The sequence below is a fragment of the Platichthys flesus genome, chromosome 17 (genome assembly GCF_949316205.1).
Source record: "Platichthys flesus chromosome 17, fPlaFle2.1, whole genome shotgun sequence".
NCBI classification, from domain to species: domain Eukaryota; kingdom Metazoa; phylum Chordata; class Actinopteri; order Pleuronectiformes; family Pleuronectidae; genus Platichthys; species Platichthys flesus.
In genome coordinates, this window is record NC_084961.1 from 5,062,747 (window position 1) to 5,088,489 (window position 25,743).

The 25,743-nt window shown below is 40.3% G+C and overlaps 4 protein-coding genes across 6 annotated transcripts; all 4 read left to right on the forward strand.

Moving 5' to 3' along the window:
- Window positions 1–202: 202 nt before the first annotated feature.
- Window positions 203–2,176, forward strand: LOC133972573 (sperm acrosome membrane-associated protein 4-like). The gene is made up of 3 exons (XM_062410096.1): window positions 203–341; window positions 1,133–1,243; window positions 1,809–2,176. Exons 1-3 carry the CDS (start codon window positions 290–292, stop codon window positions 2,027–2,029), a joined length of 384 nt encoding a protein of 127 aa, XP_062266080.1. The 5' UTR covers window positions 203–289; the 3' UTR covers window positions 2,030–2,176.
- A 121-nt stretch (window positions 2,177–2,297) lies between these two features.
- On the forward strand, window positions 2,298–3,642 carry LOC133972572 (sperm acrosome membrane-associated protein 4-like). Its single transcript, XM_062410095.1, has 3 exons — window positions 2,298–2,458; window positions 3,004–3,114; window positions 3,315–3,642. Exons 1-3 carry the CDS (start codon window positions 2,407–2,409, stop codon window positions 3,536–3,538), a joined length of 387 nt encoding a protein of 128 aa, XP_062266079.1. The 5' UTR covers window positions 2,298–2,406; the 3' UTR covers window positions 3,539–3,642.
- A 1,638-nt stretch (window positions 3,643–5,280) lies between these two features.
- On the forward strand, window positions 5,281–12,176 carry clic1 (chloride intracellular channel 1). Its single transcript, XM_062410491.1, has 7 exons — window positions 5,281–5,424; window positions 5,680–5,744; window positions 7,837–7,946; window positions 8,223–8,348; window positions 8,805–8,911; window positions 9,145–9,326; window positions 9,422–12,176. Exons 2-7 carry the CDS (start codon window positions 5,703–5,705, stop codon window positions 9,581–9,583), a joined length of 729 nt encoding a protein of 242 aa, XP_062266475.1. The 5' UTR covers window positions 5,281–5,424; window positions 5,680–5,702; the 3' UTR covers window positions 9,584–12,176.
- Window positions 12,177–19,304: 7,128 nt separating this feature from the next.
- On the forward strand, window positions 19,305–25,688 carry ddah2 (DDAH family member 2, ADMA-independent). Of its 3 annotated transcripts, none has more exons than XM_062410489.1 (6): window positions 19,305–19,422; window positions 21,026–21,524; window positions 22,117–22,305; window positions 23,505–23,624; window positions 23,949–24,092; window positions 24,705–25,688. In XM_062410489.1, exons 2-6 carry the CDS (start codon window positions 21,225–21,227, stop codon window positions 24,822–24,824), a joined length of 873 nt encoding a protein of 290 aa, XP_062266473.1. In that variant the 5' UTR covers window positions 19,305–19,422; window positions 21,026–21,224; the 3' UTR covers window positions 24,825–25,688. The 3 variants fall into 3 exon arrangements, with proteins under 3 accessions (XP_062266473.1, XP_062266472.1, XP_062266474.1); XM_062410488.1 differs by having other exon boundaries at window positions 19,325–19,422; window positions 20,999–21,524; XM_062410490.1 differs by having other exon boundaries at window positions 19,325–19,422; window positions 21,029–21,524.
- Window positions 25,689–25,743: the final 55 nt, after the last annotated feature.

The window sequence follows — 25,743 nt, forward strand, 5'->3', positions numbered from 1 at the left end:
TCTTTGTTTGGTTTTCATAGCTCTAGTGGGAAACCCCCCTCTGAGTTCATTACGCCAGGGGTTTGACAAAACAACATCAGAGGCAACAACCTTTTGTAATCTTATTTAATGAACAATCTGAGATCCTGGCAGCACCTGGGACATAAAACCAGTTGACCAGCGCTGGTGAAGCCCACTTGAACACCTCCTCAGACTGGGACAGTTGAATTATTGAGTCTCTTTGACCACCGAGGATATCTGTGTTCGTGCTGATAAATTCTTGATAAAAACACATTTGTGTCCGAGCAAAATGAGGAACCTGCTTCTGGTCTGCGTGGTATTTATGGCGATGTTTGTTACAGGTAAGCCTTGTAGTCACTGTTTTTTTACTGAAGTGATCAGAACATTTGAACCTGAAGAGGAGTTGAATTAATGTTATTTAAATATTTAAAATAACATAATGAGAAAACAATTATCTATTCCACCAACATCTGCATGAAGTTTTCTTTCTTTTTCTTGATGGATGGAAAGAAAGAAAAAGAGGGGGGTAGATAGATAGATAGATAGATAGATGGATATATAGATAGATAGATATATATAGATAGATAGATAGATAGATAGATAGATAGATAGATAGATAGATAGATAGATAGATAGATAGATAGATAGATAGATAGATAGATAGATGGATAGGTTTATTGTGAAGAAGCTTGTCAGTGAGGGGACATTTTGAAGAACTCTACCTGTTCTTGTCAACAGGGAGATCTTTTCCAGACATTTCCATCTGGTTTTTCCCAGTTTACTGATCATAGTTTCAATGTGTGAAAAACGTTTTTTCCAGAATGATCTATATCAATGAGTCTTCTTGTTGAATTATCGTACAAGAAGATTTTAAATTATCGTATTAGCTGAAGATTAAAACTGATAATAGTCAGTGTCACACAATTTTGGCATTATTGATCGTATATCGTACAAATTGGATAACTATCGCACATCTGTGATTACCACTTTGATGACATTGACAATAATGATGAGAAGATTTAAAGCAAGGTGCGGCTTCCTGAGTTGTTTGTATAACTCATAAGAAAAGAGCCTGTTCTCTTTCCCTTCATCGGCCCATCCCTCTCGTAAAAGCTCTTTATTATTCTGCCAGGTGAGTCCCTGACCTGTCAAACCTGCAGAGTGGGGGTCGTAGGGAAATGTATGTTCGCCTCCAAGGAAACCTGCAGAGACTCTGAGCCCAACTGCTTCCGTGGAAACCTGGGTGAGTGACACTTTGACAATGTTGCCTTAGTCCAATGAGACCAGCAGAAAACAATTGTATAGAAAGATGTGTGTGTTTGTGTGCGTGTGAGTATGTGTATGTGTGTGTGTGTGTGTTTGTCTCCACCCAGCTGAGTTTGGGACACTTACATAAAAGCTCCTTTGGTGCTGGAGTTGAAAAACCTGCCCTGACAGTTCAAGTTGAGGTGTGGCTGGACACCGGACAAACCTGTTCAGTCCCATGAGGTTTTCAAAGACCTCTGTCTGCCCTTATCCTCTAAAGCTCTCTTGTCTCTTCCAATGTGACATCTTTGCATTTGTCGTTGACAAGATTTTTTTACTTAGGTATTTGTAATCTTTTTGTTTTGTCGTAGGTTTGTTTCTGTCGTGTGTTACAAACGTCTTCAAAATGCAAACTCGGTCACTGTTCATTTATATTTTCACATTAGCTCATGTTGTCCGGACATTTTACATGCCGGCCGTCTGGACTGTCAGACATTCAGTTATAATAGATAGATATATCTTTCAAATTAAAGTTCCATTTTAATCTCCTTCTCCCGTTCCAGCCTTTAACGTCAGCAGTCTGGTGACGCTGCAGACTCGAGGCTGCCTGAACTCTACCCTCTGCAACCGGACTGAAGCGGGAACTCTCCTGACCGTCGGCTACACTGTCACCAGGAAATGCTGCAGCACCGACCTCTGCAACGGAGCCTCGTCCGTCCAGCTCCCTTTCTCTGCTGCTTTGGCCGCCGCCCTAATGGTTGTTTGGAGCAACTGCCTCCTTTAAAACTAAAATGAACAAGAATTACAAGCAGGATCGTCCGTCTTGAAAAATCTATACATCTTCATCCATATGGGAAACAAGTGAATGCATGAAGCCTTTTACTGCATGTTAATAAATGAGACGGATGAATAAAACTGTTTTAAATACTCTAGTGACTCTGGGAGTTATTTTTTTCTCGTATGTTGGGGAACTTTGTGCTGGGAGGAATCTTTTCAGTATTTGTTGGAGACTTCCTCTTCACCGTCTTGGAACACAAAACCTGACGAACCTCATTCTTGCAGGTTGTTTCACCATTGACTCCGTGTCATCACTTTTTCTCTAGGTCACTTGACAAAGCCTGAGTCATTCAGAACTGTTAAGAACTTAGAAGCCCAGGAATTATGAACACCTTTTTGAAAGCTGTGACCTTTCTGAGTGCCGTCATCGCAGTGGGTAAGGTCAACTTCTGTGACTATGCAGATTTAAACCGTCTTCACTCACTGAGGCAATAATCCAAATTCTTTTTCTTTGTGACCAGGTGGATGGAGGATTTGTACCTTCTTGGATTAGTTCTCTTTCTGTTTTGTGTCATAAATGTCCTTAATTCAAAGTACTTCCTCTATGAGTCTCTGTGTATAACATCAACCAACAGTTTAATTACTGGAGAAATGACTTTGAAATTAATTACATAGAGCCCGGGAACATGCAACTTGTTTATCTGTAACTGCCACGGAGCTAAGTCCTGTTCTGACACATTATGAGATTTGTTTAAAAGCTAAATAAACAATTTGCAGAGATTCTTGCTTCCTTGTAGAATTGAAAAATTAAAACAGAAAATGTCCTGGTTTGCAGATGAATCATTTAAAATTATGACATGTAAAAATACAAATACTGAAGATAACAAAGATGCTAATAGAACATTTCTGGACACTATTGCACAAATTTTCTGGTACATGTGGATTCTTATCTTTTCCTTTTCCTTTCTTTTCAATAAACAGCACATGGGGTCACCTGCCGTCAGTGTCCAGTAGGTGTGTTGGGGATATGCCTGTTTGGTAGCGACATCACATGTGATAATGCGACTGGGAGCTGTTATAGTGGAGAAGCACGTAAGTTATAGCTTTATCACATGTTTACCTTTTAAATTAAGAAACATTTCATGAGATTAGTTGTAATCAACATATATATGATAGATAATACTGGATGTGTATTTTAGTTTTACCTGAAAATAATAACAAATATTATTATCATTATTATAACATTACAGTTTTTCACATTCCTCTCCATCCCTCTGTTTCCAACCCTCCAGAGTTCAATGCCACCGGGTCGCTCACCCTGCACACCCGCGGCTGCCTGGACTCAGACCTGTGTGGGAAGACACTGACCGGCACCATCCTTGGTGCTGGTTACACCAGCAGTTTCCAGTGTTGTACCACAACTCTGTGTAATGGAGCCTCCTCTGTCCAGCTCTCTCTGACCCTGGCCCTGTGTGGCGTCCTCCTGTCCTCTCTCTGGGGCACCTGGAACTTCTAGTTTTGCACAATCCAACCCCTGTGTCTACTGTTGTTGATTTTGACTGTTTGTATTAATCATTTCAATTAAATCCAAGAATCATCATTAAAAAATATTACGACCTCTTCAGTGTGAGTGTAATTGAATACTATTGACGTCTCCCTCCAGTATTGTGTTAGTAGGAGCTTGATGGATTTTAATTCAGCCAGCGCCAACAGTCAACAACATTTTAATAAACCAACCTTATCAGAAAAATGTACCTTTCTTTGTGGTAATGTGATAAACCGACAACTATTTTTTTTTGTGAAACCAAAAGCTGCATTATAACCTGGTTATGGGCGACCATCAAAAATATATTTTTATATAATATCATTTTTTATTTCATGTTTTTTTTGGATTTTTATCAAAGAAAAATAAACCATAACTACTCATTACATAAACAGTGTGTTGTAGCTCTACATGGAGATTGTTAGATTGTATCAGTTGTTGTCTCACTGCATATTAGCTGATCATACAAATGGCCGTGCTGTAGTGTTTGGCTGATGGGCAGGAGAAGGGTTTAGTCATCGAGACACACAACTGGTTTGTTCCCATTGTATATACAAGAGCGTGTGTGGTGTGGCTTGATGCGTTGACAACAATTGGCAGCTACGGGGGAGTGGTGTTTTCACCACAGTCAGATGACCGAAGTTATCCATAACTCGCCCCTTCTTCCTGTTAAGTACTTGAAAACCAAGGATGCCCCCTGGTGCATGCAAACGGAACAGTATGGAACAGTGACGACACATTTACTCTCCTATCTAAATAAAGTACAGCTAAATATCCCCCTCTACTGGTCCCTTACTGCACTGCAACACACTGAACTTAAATATTTTCTATTCTGTGTTTTTATATCATGAGTTTTGCCTCTGTTATGTGATGTAGCAGCACTTGTACTGCCTTCAGTTGACTTGTGTGTTTATATTGTGCTTTTGTTTCTTTTCATGTTGAAGCAAAAGCAGCTAAAAAAAATGATAATCCATGTAATACAGGAAGAAAACAGATAAAGATAATTATTCTGCTGCTATGACACAGTAAGCTGTAGGTAAGTAAACTTCTGGGAAGAGTAAGCTTACAACAAAATATATTTATATAGTTTCTTGTCAAACACAATTTTTTTGTGAGTTTCCTCTAGAATCAAATACTTCTTACTCATTTTGTACTTTGGTGCATGTCCCACCCACAAACATTAAGGAGGCGGAGTTTATAACCAGCCACCAGGGGGCATTTGAGATGATTTGGCTCCATTTTTGGGTAGCTGTCTGTTATATCGTCCATCTTTTATATAAAGTTATCCGCAAGGTTTATTTCAGCTTTGTTGAAATATCTAGCACTGTTTTGGAATCCTCGCGGATCAGCAGGGAGCCACCCTTTGACAACAGGCTAGCTGTTGCGGAACCTGTTTGGCGGTTTCTCTGCGGTAATCTGACAAACAGACAAACTGTGCGTCAGTTCACAGCAATTGGATTATTGCACGAAAAGCAACATTAAATGGTAAACATGACACCGGGGAATATTAATAAAGTGTTTTAGAAAAAAGTGAAAGTACCCTTTAATTTGCTCAATTGGATTATCTGACAGACCAAAGCTGTGTCTCTTTTGGACTTAATTGCCCCTTAAACTGAACATCAGAGCCCAGCCTCCATCTTTAAACCTCTATGCTTCGTCCTCGTCCTCCTCATGTGTGCCCTCAGCGGGTTTTTCTGTTTTTTTTGTTCGGGCTCAACGTGTCTTCATGATGAGGTCGTGGCGTCGCTCGTGCACCAGGAAATGGAGGCAGAGCAGCGGTGGATGAGTTGGTAGCTGCGGCTCAGAAACTGGGAGGAGAAAGAAGCGAGACGACAGGCGACTACTTCCAGCTCTGAGAGGTACTCAACACACAAAACAACACAAAGTATCTATATTGAACTTTTTTATACTTCAAATCGTTAAATCATCTGCAACATCCTGTTTCAAGTTCGCGCTACAAATGTTTCACTTTGTTTTCGCTTCCTCCGGCGGGACTCGAACATCGACACGGGGGAGATTCCACTGTAGTTTGTTCTCTCTCGTCAAACTCAACTTTCTGTTTCGCCCCGGCTTCGCTTTAACCTCGGGCTCGTGTCTCTGTCTAAACCTCACAGGCTTCGAGCATCCGCAGGAGAAGATGAGCGACGCGACGCAGCCCAAAGTGGAGCTGTTTGTGAAGGTAAGAGACCGAGCCGAGGAGAGAGACGCACAAGGTGACGCAGAGACACGATGTGACTTTACTGTACTTCAACTACACACACACACACACATACACTCCAACTTAGTGAGGACACTCGTTGACTTAAATCAGTCTCTAGCCCCTTACCCTAACCTTAACTGTCACAACTAAATGCCTGACCTAAACCTAAAACCTCAAACAGCTAGTGGTCAAAATGTCCTCACTTTCCTAAAAGTTGCCTCACTGTGTGGGCTCGATGCATTAAATAGTCCTAACAACGATGTAAGAACACAGCCCCTTCCCTTAACCATAAACTAACCCAAACCCTAAGAATAACCTTAACCTACCCCCCCCCCCCCCATAAGCTTTTGAATTTGTGAGGAACAGCCAAAATGTCCTAAAAATGACCAACTCTCACACACACACACTTTTGTCCTCCTCCTGTCTCTTAGTGAGGACACTCTAAGAGCCTCTAACATTAACCATCACAACCAACCACTTCACCGTCATCCTTACCTTTTACCTGAACCCGAACCTAACCCTAACCCTAACCCTCAAACCGAGTCCTAACCCTCAAACGGAGGGTCAGAAAGTGATGTCCTCACTTTCTCAGGATCTGTAAGTTCTAGTTCTCAGACTGGTCCTCACAAAGATGTCTGTTCAAGTGCACACACACACACGCTGGAGTGCTGATGTTTGGTCTCTTATCTCTTCATCTCTGCTATCTCTGTTTATTACACGCTGGTTACGTATCTCTGTCGGTGCTTTCATATCCCTGTCAGTCCAACCACCTGTGCTGATTCAACACGCCTCTAAACCACATTAGGACTAATCTAATTAAAAGCACATTAAGATAACGGGCATACGACTTTGACTTATATTTAGCATGCTAGCCAGGGGACGGCTAATCCCATGTTGTTTGAGCTGTTGCTCCGATATAACCAATGTGTCTCCCCCCCTTGCTCCCCTCGTGGTCTCGCACCAGTTTCAATAATGATTCCTCTGTATGAACATGTGAACACCACCCTCTTCTTTTTTTTCTTCTCCTCCTCCAGGGGTGAATGATGCTGTTGTAACGTCGCTAAACGCATTTTTTTTTTTCATTTCTAGTCGCCCTCCTCCATGACACTCGATACCTGTAATTAAAAGAATATCTAAGAATAGTTTCACGTGGACAGTGGGTAAAAGTAAAGAGATTCTTTATTTACTGTACAGGCTGCACGGGCACAGACCCTTAAAGGAGGTATAGAGTGAGTGAACATGAGAAACGGCTTCCTACAGCCACACAAAGCACATTTTGCAGCTGTACGGTCATTTCCTGACAGGATGAAACGCTCCATTTCTTCTGATTTATGTTGCTTCCTCACCAAACAGCTGTTTTCATTGTGGATTCTCTTTATTTGATCTCTTAATTGATTGTTCTGCCATTTGAGATGGATAGAACATGGTAAAGAAAGTACATTTACCATTTTCAAGAGTCATATGTGATCGTTTGACAATGTTCTGACAATTTTTCTCTTATGGGCCACTTATTTAGCTCTGGTCGACAAAACTGCAGAAAAGCAAAGCTAGAAAAACGACAATGATAATATCTTTAATCTTTAGAATCAGCCGATAGAAGCATCTCACAGACATATCAGTAGCAATGTATATGTTTGCTGTCATGATTTTTTTTTTTTACAGAAAGAATAAAGCAGAATAACACTTTTGTTGTTGGAAATTGTGTCAGTCAATACAAATTCAAGTTTGTATTTGTGTTTTCATTTCATTTATAGTAATTTAATAAAAGTTTATGGTTAATCTGTAAAATATCTAGCTTCAATTAGATTTATTTCCCTCAAGGGATTGATACCGACATTGACTTAGAAATCATTCCCCAATTCTTTTTAATTAAAACATAATATCCAAACATAAAATGCATATGGCTCTGACTTAGGACCAAACCAACTCTTCAAAACGAAAGGTATTTATCAGATCATATACAAAGCTGAGGTATTAATCAACTAGTCAAGTGACAGAAGTTGGCGACTGCTTTTAAAATCAGTTGTGATTATTTTGTGATTTTTGTTCCATATTTGTTTTTGTTTGCCAGGCGGGGAGCGACGGCCAGAGCATCGGGAACTGTCCGTTCTCCCAGCGTCTCTTCATGGTGCTGTGGCTGAAAGGAGTCACCTTTGACGTTACCACCGTCGATATGAAGAGGTGAAAACAAACTTCTCTCAGCTACCTGTGTGTGTGTGTGTGTGTGTTGTTTCTATTGGCAAAACAGAGGTATGTCCGCTGACTGTTTGACTTCTCCCTAATGTACTGTAGAGTTCCTTCGTTTAACAGGTGTTAAAAGATATGGAGCTAGGCTGGCAGGGATTAGCCACAAACACAAGTCATTTCCTTATTTGATTTTTCTTCCATTCGTCTCCTGCTGTTAAATCTCCTTTGATCCCTGTCGCTCTGACCGTTTCCTTTTCCATCCATCTCCAGGAAGCCTGACATCTTGAAGGACCTGGCTCCCGGCGCTCAGCCGCCCTTCCTGTTGTACGGTGGCGAGGTGAAAACTGACACCAACAAGATTGAGGAGTTCCTGGAGGACAGTCTCTGCCCTCCAAAGTGAGTGTTGTTTGAAGAGCTGCAACGAGTAGTTGATTCACATAAAATTAATTAGCAACTAGTTGTGATTATTATTATTATATATTAACTTATCATGTTATATAATTTATCCAACCAATAATACTTTTTTTGCCTTTGAAGATCTTTTCAAAGATCTTCTTTTCACTTTTTCCTGAGTCAATATTTATTTAAAAACATTTTAACCCAGTCAGATCAGACTCTGTTTTTTGAAAACCTCACACACACATATTTTGGAACAAATGATTAACGACTCAAATGAGGGAAATCATTAGTAGGTTAATCATTAATGAAAACAAAGATTTGTTGTAGCTAGTCCCTTAGTTTGACCTCCTCTCAGTTTGTGTGTCATCCTGTAGGAGGGACTCAGGCTCCTCTTGGTCTAAGCTTTATATTTTGTACCATATGTGAATTATTATCTATCTTTCCATTGCTTAGATATCCACGTCTGGCCGCCCGTAACCCAGAGTCCAACACAGCCGGCATGGACGTCTTCTCCAAATTCTCTGCTTACGTCAAGAACTCAAACCCGCAGGCCAACGAAAGTGAGTGAGGACCAATCTCTGGGTGTTGAGCCACCTGGGACTTGGGTGATCTCATTAGCAATGTCCCTGTGGTCGGATGAAAACTGTGTGGTTTTAACTGACATGGTTATTTTTTTCAAAACTTCAAAAAGAAGTCTGTATAGCCCGATCTCAGGGTGTATTATCTATTTCAGCTCTTTAGCTTTGATTATTTGATGAAATGTCATATTTTCTGTCTGTGCTCGTGTGCTCAGATCTAGAGAAAGGCCTGCTGAAGGCTCTCAAGAAGCTCGACGACTTCCTCGGCTCCCCACTTCCTGATGAAATCGACGAGAATAGCGCTGATGAGGTCACTTCCTCATCCCGCCCCTTCCTGGACGGCCAAGCGCTTACTCTGTCTGACTGCAACTTGCTGCCTAAGCTCCACATCGTGAAGGTAATCTTCTGTTTAAAGCGCCGCAGCACAGGGACGGTGCCTGGGTGAACAGCAGTCGAATGTGATTTGTGATTTATTGCTTGTGTCCACTGCAGGTGGTGTGTTTGAAATACAGGAAATTCAGCATCCCTCAGTACCTGACGAACCTGTGGAGGTACCTGAATGCTGCGTACGCCCGCGAGGAGTTTGCCTCCACCTGCCCGATCGACGACGAGATCCACATCGCTTACTCCTGTGTAGCCAAAGCTCTCAAGTAGGAGGACAGCAGGACGCACAAGTCGTACACATACACCGGCAGAACAACACACAAAAAGCACAAAAATAACACATTTAATCTGCAAGCAACGTGATGGCTCTGATGCTTTGTTCCTGAAGCTTTTATGTCCGTTTCCTTGTTTCATGAAGCTTTAAAAGTTCATATTCTGCCCATCACGGTTTCATAACCAACCAAAAACATTCAAAACTATTTGGAGGATGCTTCCTTCCGCTATTGAGCCACAAAGTTGGTACTACTACGCAGACAATTCGACCTCAAAGTTTCAGCTGTAGTCATGCACTCATCCCCAAGTGGCATGGGATGCAGTTCTCTCCTGTATGTGTAAAGTTTTATTTCACTCTCAAGTCTGTGTACTTGACACAAATGGGTTCTTTCCGGACTCATACAACATCCATCCACCAAGTTTGGTGGTAATCCGTCCAGTTGTTTTTGTTAAACCCTGCTAATTTACAGACAGAAAAACAAAGCGGAAACATAACCTGCTTGGCCAAGGTAAGAAGTTCATTCCAGATTAAAGTTATGTCACCGCCAAACTTGTTGACTGCCCTCATATCATCTGAGTTTCCCTGCACAACCTCATCACGTTGCCTGAAGACACTCACACACACACACACTTAAAACTACAGCCTTGCTTGTGTACATTTTCCCCATCAGTAGATTTACACTTTAACGTTGGAAATGTTTCTTCATCCCTTCTCGACAATGACAGTGGCTTGGTTTATCCCTAATATTTTGTATTAACGGAGAATCAAACATACACAACGCTGCCTACGAGATCAGACTTTAACTAGAACCTCGCAAGCCTCCTACAAGCTGATTCAGCTCTTATTTTCCGTTTTGGTATTAAGGACCAGGAACAAGGCCTTGTATTTTTTAGTAAAGCAAACTTTCATTCAAACAGTGTTTCATTCTTTCACTCGGAAAGGAAGTGGGGTGCACACCAGGAGCCACATTAGGGAGGCCGAGCTGAAAACGGTTGTAGAGACAGGAAACGGTTTCAATAGACTCGGGCTTCCTCTTTCTCTGCTCCCACAGCAGGCACGGAGGATTATTCAAGATTACCTAGCTGGGTTGTGATCCGCTGTAAGAGCCTCCTCCTGCCGACAAAGTGCTCTGCTTTACTCGTCATGTATGAAGTATCTTAGTGTAGTTCAAGAATCCCTATGAATGAAGGAGATCGGGTCGTCAGTGGAGGAAGAGGTGAAGGTCGTTTGTTGACTGCAGAAGTTTTCAGTGCAAACGCTCAAGCTGCCGCCTGCAGCAGCTCAAGCTCTGTCATGTTCTTCATGGGGGGGGGGGGGGAGCAGAAGTGAAATGTTGAAATGCAGGAACTGAAAATAGGATCTGCAGTTTTATGTTGCAGTTTGTTATTAATTCAAAGAAAAGGCTCATATGTTTATATTATCAGCACATCCCATGAAAGACCGATACGGTGTGCTTGCCTCTCTCTGTACTTTCTGTTCCGAGCCGCAGTGATAAGTCAACTTACAGATTATTTAATTAATAAGAATTGAATCTCTAACTAGTTTGATAATTAAATAATTGTTGTAACATTAGTGCCACCCCCCTCGAAACAGAAGTCTTCAGTTTGTCTTCCTGACATTTAAGCTGACCCTGGTTTGCGCTGCACCAGGGGAAATCACTTTTTATTCTTACGCTCCTTAAAAAAAAATGCCAAAACTGCTGGTTTCAAGCAGCAAAAGAAAAGACAAACTTCAGCTTGTGTAGAGGATTTTATAAACCGCAGGGCACCGTGCACATTAACATTTACTGAGGCTGTTTGCGATTAAAACTTAATTTTAACCGTAGGTAGCAGTGTAGACATCTTTTTGGTTGGCGTCTTCATATGTCTGGTCTCTCAGATCAGGGTGAATCACAGAGATGAAAAGAAACCTAAGTGCAATTTATACTGAAAAGACAATCCTGTGCACAGACTTTGAGTTTAAACATGTGGTGTCATCACAGTTGGTTATTTTTCCCCCCAGATGTTAAATGAAACATGTTGAACCCCTCTGCTGTCTTTACTGTTTTGTGTAATTCAAGTGTTGATCAAACCGAATGTTGTACTTGACTGAATTGTTGTGGATTTCATCTAGTTTCAAACACGTTTAAAGGGATCGAGTCTGAATAATTTAATAGTTAATGTATTTCAATATCTCTCCTAGACAAAGAGCTTTTCATTCTCACTGTTAGACTTCATACAATTTCAGGGACCATTCAACCTGTTACATTCATTTATTGTCATTAGTTTTGTTTTTAACCCTTGATTATTACTATTTTTTTATATTTACCATGCATGGGATCTATATTGTGCTTTTCACCTGTTTCCTGTCGCTTTGCATTTTCCTTCAAGTATTTTAGCCGTTGTCTTTTTTGCCCCAGCTGTTTGCCATGTAGTTTGAAGCAGTTGCACTTAAACGTCTGCAGGTTGAAACTGGTGCTGTGGACATTAAATAGCAATACAAAAAAAAAAATCTAATAGCACAGCAGAAATGCATTTTATACTTAAAAGCTCTTTTTAAAAAAACACATTTATTAATGTCCCAATAAAAATATCGTCATGATGAAACAAACTGTGACAAATGTGTTTTCATTTTTAATCTATGTAACTTTGACATTTGAGATTGAAGAAAGTGTCGGAAAAGATACATACAACAAATTGTCTGTTAGAAGCAGTGCATTAGAATCTTAGACAGAAACATCTGAAAACATATTACATGTAACTTTAAAACAGTTTTATTTTGGTGCTGGCAGAGATGAATATAAAAGGTATTCAAGAGGTGATACATTTAAGTATATTTTGTATATTAAGTTATTCCTTCATTTTCTAAATTGTGTGGCATTTTAATGATCTTTTAATTTTTTATCCATAACATATTTATTTTCTATTGAATGGTTTACAATCTGGAGGTCAAAAATATTAAGAGACCCAGTATTATTCTACTTTTAATAATTTTTTATAGGCTTTTCTGTAAAAAAAATTCTGTCAAGTTGTATATTTGACATATTTTTTTATTGTAATCCACATTTTATCTAAGGTTTTAGTCGGCAGTGTGAAGTAAAATATTGCAGCATATCTTATTACATGCTTTGCAAATCTATTAAACTGAATCACTACTGTTATTTGCGGTGTGGCCATGTTTATACTTTTTAAAAGCAGAAATGCTTTAAGCCTTCTTTCGTGCAGGTACACTTCCATCCAATCTTTTCCAGATGATCTCGCTCAGGGCACCTACAACCTCTTCATCCAAAGGTTCCAGCTTCAGGCGAGCAGCAGAGCGAGTGTAGGCGCGAGGCAGAGAGCGACTCCTCTCCAGCTGAGGGCAGCAAACGACACAGCACCGTTGCACAGGTCAGTGTCACAGCAGACGTTGGTGTAGTTGAAGTAGAGGCCTGAGGCATATTTCTGTCCACTCACGCCACACTGGGCGGCAACGGCACAGCTCTTCTCATACATCGTCAGCTCTAGAGCTCCTGTGAGAGCAGGGACAGGACAAGAGATTTATTGTGGAGCAGATGAAAATAAAGTTTGATATTAATACAATAAAATAGAAATTGATAAATTACCATTTATTTATCTTTCTTGAATCAGAGGTAAGACTGACTTAAATATTTATTCTTGGTAGGTTTTGTTAGCTCGGGTGTTCACCATCATCCACTGTGATACTGACTTGTACAATGGTGCAGTTTTTCTTTAATTAATGTTGGTGACATTGGAATCATGAAAGAATTTCAATGAAAAAAAACAATTAATTGCACAACTTTAAATCTAGAAAGTTTCTGAAGAGGTGATTCCAAATACATGAAATCAGCTGATTTTCACGATAATTTCTCAAAATTTGGTTAGATTTGGTGCTACACTTGTTTATCTTATAAAGATGTTAGGACACCATGTTTACTGAAGTGATTTTCACAGGTTAGTGTCACGTTATAAGAATCACCAGAAAAACAAGAAGTAGATTAACATCAGTTTCCCTTTATGAGGTCACTTGTTTACTAGTTTAAAGAACACTTGGCTTTTACTTGGTGAACAGTGTTTGAACTGTCATTACAGAAAGGATGACAGCATCTGCTCATTTAGTTGATTCCGGGTGTAAACACGTATATTAAAGATTAAACTCAGCATTTCTCTTTAAATCCAGACGTCTGCACATAAAGATGAAACAAAACTGTCTTCATAAATACAGACGGTACATTTGTCGAGTCCCAGACAGTTCTCTGCACAATGAGCCTTTGTTTGCTCATTCATGACCATTGTGCCCTAGATAATCAAAAAATAACCTCATCCACACACACACACAAACTCACACACACACACACATCCATGTTCACATGTCTTTGTGTGACATGGCTATGACAACTAAAATCCTAAACCTCTAACCAAACCCTGAGACCCCGTCAAGTCCTCGTAAAGCACCTGGACCTCACAAGTAATGCTGGGGTCAGGTTTTCAGACCCCGTAAGACAGTAAAACGAGTACACATACACGCGTGTGCACACAGACATGTATGATACCTCGTTTTCCGATTGCAGTACTCGACAGGCAGCGCTGCTCGGCCGGACACTCCTGAGGAAACCTGAGGCAGCCCAGAGGAGAGATGGCAGGAAACACACAGGTGTAACAGCGCAAACAGGCTGACGGGGAAAAAATAGAAGAAATTGAAAGATTACACACACACACACAAATCGAGAGTATAAAAGGAAAAATCAGGAACTACAAGCAATCCGAATGTTAAGATGAAGATAAAGTCGGGAGGATAAAGTCAAAATATTTTGTGGACATTGGGCTTTTTTTAAATTATAGAACTTAAACAAACTCTTATCGAAAGTCATCCAAGAGCCACATGTTTTGAGAGCAGATCTGAACATAACAGCTTGGCTCTAGGAAGAGGAGGAAATGTAAAAAAAAATTACAATCAACATGTTTCACATTGAGTCAAAAACTCTTTGAGTCCACTTTTGCAATATTTCCACCATTGAGTTTAAAGGACCTATTTATTCCTCTAACTTCCTAACAGGCCTCGAGATGAAAGACTAATTTCCAAAGTCTTCGTTTTGTTCAAACACGTTTTCCAAAGTTTATCTGTAACAGATTTATCTCAGGAAATTAAACAAATAAAATGGTTATCATCTTTTTAGTGTACAATCCCCCCCCCCCTTTTTGTTGGACAGACAACCAATTGACGAAGAAATTTAAAACTGACAACACATTCACTGAACGTACCTGCCAACGGAAAACAACACAGGAAAACAAAGACAAGCCCTTTCATGATTCTTGCAGTGCAGCGTCTCCAAAACGTTTTCAGGTAACTCTTCAAGCTGCTTGATACAGAAAATAAAATCCCCTCCTGTCGCTACAAGTCTCTCATTGAACCAACTGCAGCTGATCTACGCCCTCAACCCCTTCCTAAATTCAATTACTTTTTCTCAATAGTCCAAACTCTCGTCCTCGTGTTCACATTTACTTCAGTTTCACTCTACACTTTTTTTTTGCTGTGGCCCTTCCTCACTTATTATGAGTGCCCTAAGTTTTTCTTTTGCTCATTGGTTGAAATTAAATGCTTGTGTTGCCCTGGCAGTCAGCATCTCCTCCCTAAAAGTTAATTGTGATCAGCTGACGCGGAGGAATACAGATTTAAAATGCAAATGATTTCTATCTGAAACAGATTCACTCTGCATTTTGTTATCATTTCTTATTAATGAACAAACAAGGACAGAGAAAATTAGATAAGTACATTTTGTCAGTTCTCAGTTCTCTGCTCTGACTTGTACTTTACTTGAGTATTTCCATTTCATGCTACTTTACGTACATTTTCAGACGAAGACTAAACATGTGGATAATAATAATTATACGTTTCATAATCTTTCAAAATTCAATGCATTATTTAAGACTAAACTAAATTCTAAAATGTTGTATTTAGAAAATGTGTGACGGACGTTTCACTGGGTTACTACAAATGATTCCTTCAGGACCAGGGACAGTTTTTAATCAAGTTAATCTCAAGGATTTGGCATTTGTGTCTTTATATACTGACCCTGTTTTATTCCCAGTCATTTACCTTTATTTACTTTAAAATGACAAGCTGAGAAAGAACTGTTGTTGTACTTTCATCTGAATTTGATAATAAAAATGTATAATTTCAGTTATTTACAGGCAGGCAAAGCCTTCCTGTGAAAGGGGTTATAGGAACAAGCTGGTGTAAAATAACCTAACATGTAACTAGACTATTTTAGGTTTATTCCTTACATTTTTCCAAACATATATGTATGTATAAATAGTAAGAATTTGTTTCCATCCTTGAACTTTTATTTCATGATTCTGCTGCCAGCCTATTTCATATATATAGAAAGAAACACAATCTGTTATTTGGATAAGTTTGTGTGTTTTTGTATGGGTGAGATAACAGATACAAAATAATGTCAGGAAGTCAGAATGAGTCAGATAAAGTCAGCAGTGTGAATGAAGCGTAAGCAGATAGAGGAACAGAGAGAGAGAGAGAGAGAGAGAGAGAGAGAAAGAGCCTGTTTAACTGAATTATCCTTCAGGCTGTAATGGGAGACGTGAGGCCAGCATGTAGGACAGTCTGCTGACATCAGTCTTGTGATGGACGGATCCTAACGGGCTCAGACTGAATAAGCTGTTTACCACTTAATTAATTACACAGAGAAAAGCCTGAAAAACAGTTGGGTGTAGAGATGGGGACGAAGACGGCGTATGAGCTTGATGTCGAAAACGTCGTAAATATCATATTGATTTTATGACATTGTCGGAAGTTTGTTCTTAAAGCAAACTTTTTTTTGAACTGAGTTTGGTGTGAAACATGAAAGTGTCTGTTCTCAGATTTTGTTTCTTCAAAATCTCACGTGGCTGTTGACAGATGATTTTTTTTTGTCTTATCCTCCAAGAGAAATGTGTGAAACGTGGAACCAAGTTCTCTTCAGTCAGATGATAACACATTTTTCCTCCATATTTCAGATTAGCTTGAGCTAAGAAATACTGTTTTATGTTTACAAACATTTCAATTAGGTGATGAAATTGTTTGACATAAATATGTTTTGTAAAATAAAGGTTTTAATCTGCATTCGCTAGTTATAGTCTCTTTTAACACATTGACAATTAATTAAACACTTACAAATTAAGAATCAGTTTTCGTCATTAACGAATCTGCAAAGCTTCAACCATAGACTGTTCTTAAATATTGACGACATGACAGCTCCTCTAAAGTGAATCCAAAGTGTATCGTTGCCCCCTGGTGGCTCGCTGCAGTATAGGTCACAAATTCCACCTCCTCCATGTTAGTGGAAATGGACCAAACAAAAAAGACTGTATTTACCAAGGTCCAAGGTTCAAACCTGAGTTTATGGGCAATTCCATCTCATTCACACAAACTGCATTTGTTATTGTCTCCATGAATTTTAAGCAAAGACAGGCCATTTGGAAAACGTGAGGAAAGAAGTTTCACTTGAACTCTAGTGTTGTGTTTAAGTGCAGCGTGCTAAACCCAGCCATGTGATATTTGACAGGGATGTTTTCTGTGCTGGCGGAAGGATGACTGTGGACAGATGGTTCTTTAATCCCGTCTGTGTCCTCTACGTCCCATCCCCCACCCCTCCCTCTTCATCCCTCTGCTTCTACACAAGCCTCACATTTCTTTTACTGTTGACTGATGATACACTGAGGTCTTGTCTTTCTTCTTTAGTCACCGTGTGGCCTTTGTATCTCTGATGCTCTGTTGCCGATTAACCTGGAGCAGCTGCAATTCAGCCGTTTCAAAAAGTAGTTGTACAAACTCAAGCGTCCAGATTTACATTCACAAAGCTCAAGGCCATCTGTTACCTGGGATGTGTTTCTGCGTGGTAACATCACCGCTGTACAGAATCTAAAAAATATCACGTTGGCCAAAAAGCGGTTTGCAGGTTCAACAGAGGGAACAATCAACAGTAGAGCGTCTCCTCTAGGGTCTGACCAGGGAACCTGTTTATTTCAGTCTCTGCGGAATCCAACATCCTTTGACCCACATTTCCAGGAAAATCAGATTATTATTTTTTTTTGGCCATGTCACTCAGACAAAACCAGACAGCAAGGGATCAGCGAGAGATCAGCGAGGTCTCAGTAATACAGACAAAAGGCCTTTATCTATGATGAGTTTGATCAGAGGAAGAGGGGGAAGACGAGTGAAGTGAACCCTGGTTATACACACAGGTGACATTAATCAACTGTAAACCTGGTAAATTAATAATTAATGCAGACATTTATCTAGACCTATGTGGCATAGATAGATCTGTTTATATTTGTTTATATGTTTACATACTTAGAAATATATATAAGAAAACTTTTCAGTTGTGATCTGATCTTTCATAAACTAATCATCAGGATTATGGCGGATGTGAAAAATACCTTCATATAAAGTATTTTATTTTAACACCAGGAAAAGGGTAAAGAGAAGGTGTCAGAAGTTAAGATATTCAGAGTTGGGCCCTGTTCTATTTTTCTTATATAATATCATGTTGAATTAACCTGGTTTCTTTTTTTTACCCTGAGTGACTTTTTGTTTTCTTGTCAATAAGTCGGTCAAAACAGAACATTTTTTATGTTTTGAGGAAAATCAGCCTCCTATAAGACTTCAAATATTTGTTTGTTTGTTACTTCACAATATCATAGTTCCGTAAAGTACAATTCTAGACAGTAAAGTCACTACATTTTGATTAGTTTAAAATCAACCAATGCCTTATGTTAACGAAGATAAAAGTCTCTGCTCGTGTTCATCTGATGGTGTTTTAATAAAGTTATTGATTTTAAAGTGATTGGTTGTTTACATTATGTGTAAATAAATGTAATCAAACAATATTTAAAGCCGCTACAAAAGTGCCTGTAGAGGAAGCAACTCGAATCAACGCTGATTGGATCCGGACAGGACGTGTGGGGGATGGGGGGGTGAGATGGAACTGTTGGAGAGAGATTTGTCAAGCTCACCATAAATACACGAAGAGGACCGGAAGCAGAACCACTATCTTTTTCCACAATAAGAGCATTATGGTTGACAAATTAGGCCTTTTAAAAACTTGTTTTGCTTCTGATACTGAGTCCAAAGGTGTTGTGTTATATTTCATATCACTTGATTTTTATAACTCTATAAATGTTGTTTGAAATGCTCAACAAGAAGCAACATGTCACAATCAGTCTAATCAAACCTTTAATTGGAACTTCTTTATATATATATATATATATATATATATATAAGTGTTTTTATATTGTTACTTTTTAGGTGTTTTCTCTCTTGTGCCCTCTATTCTGTTTCTGTTTTCAACGTTCAGTTGTGGCAATCTTAATTGTGTGTTGTTGTTGTTGTTATTTTGTTCCTATTTTTAATAAATTCCTTTTCATACCGTGGGATCACAACATGTTTGATATCTGTTCTCAAATTGACGAATATCGAAATACTAACTGATTAATATATTACTCTTCTCATCTCTAATTTCACATTATTTATTTATATTTTGCTGGGCAATTTAATGTATACGTTTGCATTATATTTTATAAATACTAACTGTGTTTTTTCTTTGTAAATGTTGACAAATTAATGTAGTGTAAAAAGTAAATAATTTCAATGCAATATATAAAGAACATTAAGTGGAAAGTACTTTTCACCCGTGGACACATTTATTTTGAAAGCAGTGACCGGAACTACTCGGCTCCACGGCGGCCATCTTGACAGGTGTCTGAGGGCACATAGGGAATAACGGAGCGGGGCCTGGTAGGAAATTAAATCACTGCGGAGGGAAACGAGGTCGAGCGGCAGGAATCGAACCTTCAACCCGGTGAGCGACAAACACACCTTTAAATACTCATCATGTTTAGAGACTCGTGTGAATGTTGCGGACAGTTTCCTGCTGTTTTGTCGGGAGGAGACGGAGTTGATCTGCGGGGCGGTGCTCCGCTGCTCCTCCAGATGCGTTGTGTTCTGGCTGATGTTCACCTCGGTCTCTGCAGCTGCACAAAACAAACACACCTTTTTTCTCAACTTGCTGCTTTAGGGGGGAAAATTACTTTTTAGTGAAACTCTTTTAAAAGTGTTAAAAGTTCCCCTGGTTTGCTGGGGGGGGACACATCCTGTATGGAATGCCCCTGTGGGAGTCTGTGATTTTCAGGAACTTGATGAAAGAGCGATTGTTCCAGATGTGAACCGGAGTCCAGAAGAAGAAAAGCTCTGCAGCAGATTGTTGAATAATGTTTCTTTAGGATCTGAGTCTGCAGGACAATGATCCTGTTGTTAACTCTCAGCCCGGTCATCTCTCTCTCTCTCTCTCTCTGTGGTTTCAGCTGCATGTGGATGGTTTTATTATAAGAATAATGTATAAGAGTAAACTTTATCTGCAGCTTTACGATTAAATCCAAAATATGAAATAAGATGGATCGATAAGAACAGGGTGGCAATGAAACTAAGACTTGTGGTAAAAGAATAAAACTAGTAAAAATATCAAATGAATTAAAAGCAGGATCATGGAAATAGGTCTTGAGTTGTTTCTTCTCATCAGAAGAAGTTTGTCTGACGTGTGGTGGGAGTTTCCTTCAAACTGTTGGTGCATAACAACAGAAAACTGCTTCCTCTAAGTTATTGTAGTTCATTTTTGGTCTATTTAGAAGGAAGACCGGAGGGGACAGTGAGGAAGTGAGGACATTGAAAAATCCTGAGGAATGGGATCTATTTTCCTTTTTCTCCTTAAAACTCAGATGGCAGACTTTTTTACAAACTGGAACCATTGGTAATTCTGAATTTAGTGCATTAGTCCAGGTGAGAAGGTATAAAAAGTGTGAGTTAACTTTTTGATATCTTCCAGAGTGAGGTATGGTCTTACTTAATATTTCTTTAATGATAAAATGACATTGTTTATGCGTGGATTAATATCTAGTTCTGAGTCAAGTGAAACACTCAGGTTCTTGACTTTTGATTTGTTTCGATGGATTTAATTGAAAACTTGAAAACCAAGTCTAAAAAGTAATGTGTTCTACAACCTAACTATGTAAGAAGAAGGCTTTTAAATTAGTTCATCAAATGTGCACAGAACAGCAACACAACCTGGTTAAAGACATAAAACAACAACACAAAGCAAGCGGAGCCAGAGTGGAGGAGATAAGGTCGACAGCTCTTCACCTTGAGTGTAGACGTTGACCCCAAATGTCTGAATCAGGACAAAACATCAGCGTTTCTTAAACACACACAATTTGTGAATGCTAGCAGTTTCTAGATATGAGTGCGAGCAGCTCTCCCTGCTGTCATAGTACTAACTAAATCATAGAGGTTATCGTGGGAGTTAAAGATTTCGGTAAACCGAACTGTCAGGAGTCATTGTGTTTGGCCGTTTCCCTGATGTGTCTGTTTCCTTCTCTCTGAAGCTGATGTGTCCGTTTCTGTCTCTCAAGCAGTGAGAGGAGAGAGGAACCACAGAGATGAAGATGAAGATGAAGATGCTCTCCGCTCCCCTCTGGACCTCCTGATTCATCCGATAAGCTTCCACGGCTCATCTCCCTTCATACACAATCACATCTATATCACTGGCTCCTTTTGGCTGAACACTGACCCTCGCTACAACTTCATAAACATCCTCTCTGTTAAGAAAACATGGCCAACATGTGTCCATATGGCCGCTTCACCCACGCCGTGGTGCGGGGCATCCCAGAGACCTTTGGGAAGGCCGCGGCAGACGCCCGGGAGAACGGCGAGGCCTCGGTGGACCTGGCCAAAGCTCAGCGTCAGTTCGGCTGCCTGACGGGAGCCCTGAGGCAGAAGGTGGGCCTGCAGCTCATCGAGATCCCCCCCGACCCGGACCTGCCAGAGAGCTGGAGGATGGAGGATGTGGCGGTGATCCAGGGCGACACGGCGCTCATCACCAGGCCCTTCAAGCAGCAGAGACGCAGCGAGGTAAACACCAGGAGGGGGCAGAAGATGCTTTTAGTGACCCACTTCCTCTAATCTGAGGATAAAGCACTTAATCTTGCTTCGTGAGATAAACAGGCAGCGAGGAGAAGCCTTTTGTTTCAGTTCATAACATCGTGGTGTACGAAGAGGGAAATGAACTGGCAATGAATTATCTTTCATGGTTTCAGTATTGATACATAATTAACTGGATGAATAAATGGAGTAAGTTTCCTTTGAGACTTGAGAGTAAAAAGCAGAAAACAACCTGTTAAATACGACTCATTCATTATTGTGACACATTATTTAAGAGCTGTTAATCAGTAAGTTGGTTATAGTTGGTTGTAGTTATAGGAAATAATGGAGCAATTCAATGAAATATTGATAAAATATTAAAAGCTTTCAAATGTTACATTATTTTACATATATCCTAAACCCTAATATTTTTTTATATCGACAAAACTGGAATTACCATCTCCAAAGCCCCAAAAACTTGAAATTATTGTTCATTTTTGTTCAGCTATTATTACCAACTTTATGATTTGCATATGTTAGATTGTTTGCTCTGTTAAGCTGGTCCCTCTCTCCGTGTGTCCAGGCGGAGGCGGTCAGGAGGGTGGTGTCGGAGCTGAACCTGACCGTGGTGGAGATGGGGAACGAGGAGGGCGACTCCGGAGGAGCCACGCTGGAGGGCAGCGACGTCCTCTTCACCGGGAGGGAGTTCTTCGTCGGCATCTCGTCCCACACCAACCGCAGAGGAGCCGAGGTGCTGGCTGACACTTTCAAGGTAAGAGGCAGATGCATGGATGTGAATCTGTGAGTGGATCAGAGTCTGACCTCTGGCTGCGTCTCTGAAAACATCCGACAAAAGCTCCTCAATAAACCCTGAAGTAACCAGTGGAGTGTCAGTTTGTCGCCAGTGCAACACAAATGGTTGTGTTGCCAAGATTCATGTCAGAAGATGAACCCCTGCTGCCAAAGTGAGCAGGTGGCCACTTGCTGCAATGCATTGGGGGAATTATAGTCAGTAAACAGTGATGAATGAGGTTGTTCCTTTGTCCAAATAACAGAGACCACACAGAGCGAGGGACCCTCTGGCTCCACACACCAGTATTGATCCCCTCACTTCACTTAAGTGCAGGTCACACACTTTGGTTTTTAACACACATGCACACACTTTTCATCTGTGTGTGTGTGCTGGGTGGGGGTTTGTGTGAGTGTGTTGTCAGTCTGGGATGAATCAGTGTGTGTGTGTGGGAGGTTTCATGTGGTCAGATCAGGAGGGAGGGGGTGAAAGAGGAAGAGCAGCAGATTGAACAGATCATGTTTCAGTTGTTACTCAAGGTTTTCACCAGGCTTCACTTGATTTTAATTCAGAAAACTCCAGTGTTAGACATGTTCAAGTGTCCCCGCCCCCCCCCCCCCCCTCGTCTTGCAAAAACTACTCAGTTGATTTTCAGATCATTTTGTGGAGGGGCTCGGGTTGTGACGAACCCATTACATACTAGATCAGGATGAATGGGCGGATCTTTAACATTGTGAGATTGGGCGTTAGCTTTGGAGGAGGAATGGGATCTCCAGGTGCTAAAACACTAAAATGATTTCCACCAAATTAGGTTGTGAGATGAGGCCTGAGTCCGGGAAGAGCCCATCAAAGTTTGGTGCAGATTTGGATTAGTTAGGTGTTGGATTCAGGAAATGATTTCTCACTTTCTTCAACATTGCAACAAAAGCCGTTTTTAGGGGATAATTCATGGATCTTGATTTTATAAAAATCAGACATGTTTACTGTTTCCAGTTTGGTGCATATTCAAGTAAAACTATGAGTGTTTTGTTGTTGAGGAAATTGACATTTGGGGGAAACAATAAACATGTGGTAAATTAGAAGGGGTAAGCTGTACTTAAACCTGCATGTGTATCTGTGGGTGTTTGTTTGTGTGTGTGTGTGTGTGAATTCAACCTTTCAATCTCTCAACTGCTTTGCAGGACTTTGCTGTGTCCACTGTCCCTGTCTGTGGTGGAGCCCGACTGAAGAACATCTGCTCCATGGGAGGACCAGACACGATCATCATCAGCAACAGTGACGGGGCCAAGAAGACACTCCGGGTATTGATGCCATTTTTGAATAGCATGAGCCGTTAAACAAGATAACCAGTCTTATTTAAAATCATATTTTCCAAATTTTCTGTCAACAGTCATTAACTGTTTCTCTGAGTATTAGAAAACCATTGATTAGCCAGATTCTAACATCTCTCCCTTGTTATTAATCATGTGTGTGTTTCTCTCCTCTGTCCTAATGTGAACCACACAAATCATCTCAACGCTGCTGACGTCATATTATTAATGCTGTTGTCCTCGAGTGTGTGTGTAATGCTGGGTGTGGTCTACTGCACTAAGTGTGTGTGTGTGTGTGTGTGTGTGTGTCTCCAGATGATGGAACAGCTGACCGATCACCACTATGAAATCCTGACGGTCCCTGAGGAGGTGGCCGCAAACTGCATCTACATCAAAGGTCCATCGAAACGCGACTTCCTGCTGCACCGGCCTGCGGAGGAGTGTCCTGAGAGCGTCTCTGTGAGTACAGCCAGAACCCCCACGTTCACAAGGAGCCTTGTATTCGTCAAATTAAAGGATTTTAATCTTCCCTTCATTGTTTCTTATTGTGATTAAGAGGGTAGCCCAGCGTTAATAGCTTCTTTCCCCAGGAACTAGGAACCTCTGCAGGAACTCTGCGTTTCCATTGTGGGCCCCAGGAAAATCTAAATATAGCATTACAACGTTATTGGTTATGATTTTATTTACAGGGCAGATGTGCAGGAGTAGATGATCAGTAGATTTACCACAGGACAATGGCAACTTATGGGAAATAAGAAATTAATGACAAACAGGATTAATGAAACGTTTAGAGCAGATTAGTTGTTGTTGTTGCTCTTTGCAAAGTTAAGTCTATCGTCATCTTTCAAGATTCATAATCTAACTTTTAAATATTGAAGAAAAGGGGAAACTACAGTGAAGATAAATCAAGTCATGGTGTTATTCTTTTCCTAATATGTCCTCTGATTCTAGCCAGTGAAGCATTTTTTCCTTCTTTTGTTGGACTACTTCCTTTGGTGTGTTCTTCCAGCTCAGTGTGTTCCACTGCAGACGAGTGTGAGTCTGGATGAGTAACTTGTTTCCCCTCCCCAGGCCTTCCAGAAGCTGCAGGACTACACCCTCCTGCCTACAGCCTGCAGCGAGGCCTCCAAACTGGGAGCGTCCCTGTCGTCGCTCTGCCTCCTCATCAACAGAAAACACACATATTTCTGAAGGGACCGCTCAGTTTATTACACAGCATTTAACCTGCACGTGTTCATGTAGCAGTGGAGGCGTCACCCACTTTCCCCTCATCAAAATTCTTGTCTATTTATTGTTATAGGAAACACTGACGTGCAGTATTTGTATGAAGGAGAGTATGATCCATCTGTTGCTGTGGTCGACAAGCTGATTGTTGGCACAGCTGCCCCCTGCTGGACAAGCAATGCAGCACATTAAGTCTTAAGACCACTCATGAAACCACTGAATGCATGGTTAGTTTCTCACTGTTCAACTCGTTTCTGAGCTGACGACGCTTTGCAGAAACTGACGGACAAGTAGAATAAAAAGGTTTAAAATTGGACTGTTATAATCTTCCAATGCCGGTTTGAGTTAACTAACCTTTAGAACCTTATGGTACCAAAATCTAATTCCAACCCATTTAGCTTTTACATAACACAAGTTTGGTATTAATTTCATGACAATAGCTGCAAGTTAATGTGCTTTAACTTTTTCAACATATGAATTTGTAGCTGTTGTAGATTTCAATAAAATTCTACCGATACTTGTTCTGTTCATCTTGCTCCTGTTTAGTTTACTTTGAACATCTAAATAAATACAGATGTGCAGTTAATCCTGCGTTATGTCTTTATTGAAATCAAGCTCGTTTAACTTAGTGGTGACTGGAGGCTGCAGTTCCAGTGGTGTTTAAATGGACTACATTTTAACAATATGTTTATTTGTCCCATTATTAATGAATGTAGGCTAAATAAAACACCTGTATAATGAAGGTTTAACAGCAGCACAAACAAATGCATCCTTAAACCAGAAAACTGCTGAATCAACATCTTCATAACTTCAATAGATTGATTTTAACCTTCATGAAGCGACTCTCTGTTTTAAGTGTTTCTTATAAACTGGTAACTGAGTGTCT

Coding starts and splice junctions, on each gene's coding strand:
- LOC133972573 (XM_062410096.1), top strand. CDS start 290: ATGAGGAACCTGCTTCTGGTCTGCGTGGTATTTATGGCGATGTTTGTT. Junction 342..1,132: donor TATGGCGATGTTTGTTACAG/GTAAGCCTTGTA, acceptor TTATTCTGCCAG/GTGAGTCCCTGACCTGTCAA. Junction 1,244..1,808: donor CTGCTTCCGTGGAAACCTGG/GTGAGTGACACT, acceptor CTCCCGTTCCAG/CCTTTAACGTCAGCAGTCTG.
- LOC133972572 (XM_062410095.1), top strand. CDS start 2,407: ATGAACACCTTTTTGAAAGCTGTGACCTTTCTGAGTGCCGTCATCGCA. Junction 2,459..3,003: donor GAGTGCCGTCATCGCAGTGG/GTAAGGTCAACT, acceptor TTCAATAAACAG/CACATGGGGTCACCTGCCGT. Junction 3,115..3,314: donor CTGTTATAGTGGAGAAGCAC/GTAAGTTATAGC, acceptor CCAACCCTCCAG/AGTTCAATGCCACCGGGTCG.
- clic1 (XM_062410491.1), top strand. CDS start 5,703: ATGAGCGACGCGACGCAGCCCAAAGTGGAGCTGTTTGTGAAG. Junction 5,745..7,836: donor AAGTGGAGCTGTTTGTGAAG/GTAAGAGACCGA, acceptor TTTGTTTGCCAG/GCGGGGAGCGACGGCCAGAG. Junction 7,947..8,222: donor ACCACCGTCGATATGAAGAG/GTGAAAACAAAC, acceptor ATCCATCTCCAG/GAAGCCTGACATCTTGAAGG.
- ddah2 (XM_062410489.1), top strand. CDS start 21,225: ATGGCCAACATGTGTCCATATGGCCGCTTCACCCACGCCGTGGTGCGG. Junction 21,525..22,116: donor AGCAGCAGAGACGCAGCGAG/GTAAACACCAGG, acceptor CCGTGTGTCCAG/GCGGAGGCGGTCAGGAGGGT. Junction 22,306..23,504: donor TGCTGGCTGACACTTTCAAG/GTAAGAGGCAGA, acceptor ACTGCTTTGCAG/GACTTTGCTGTGTCCACTGT.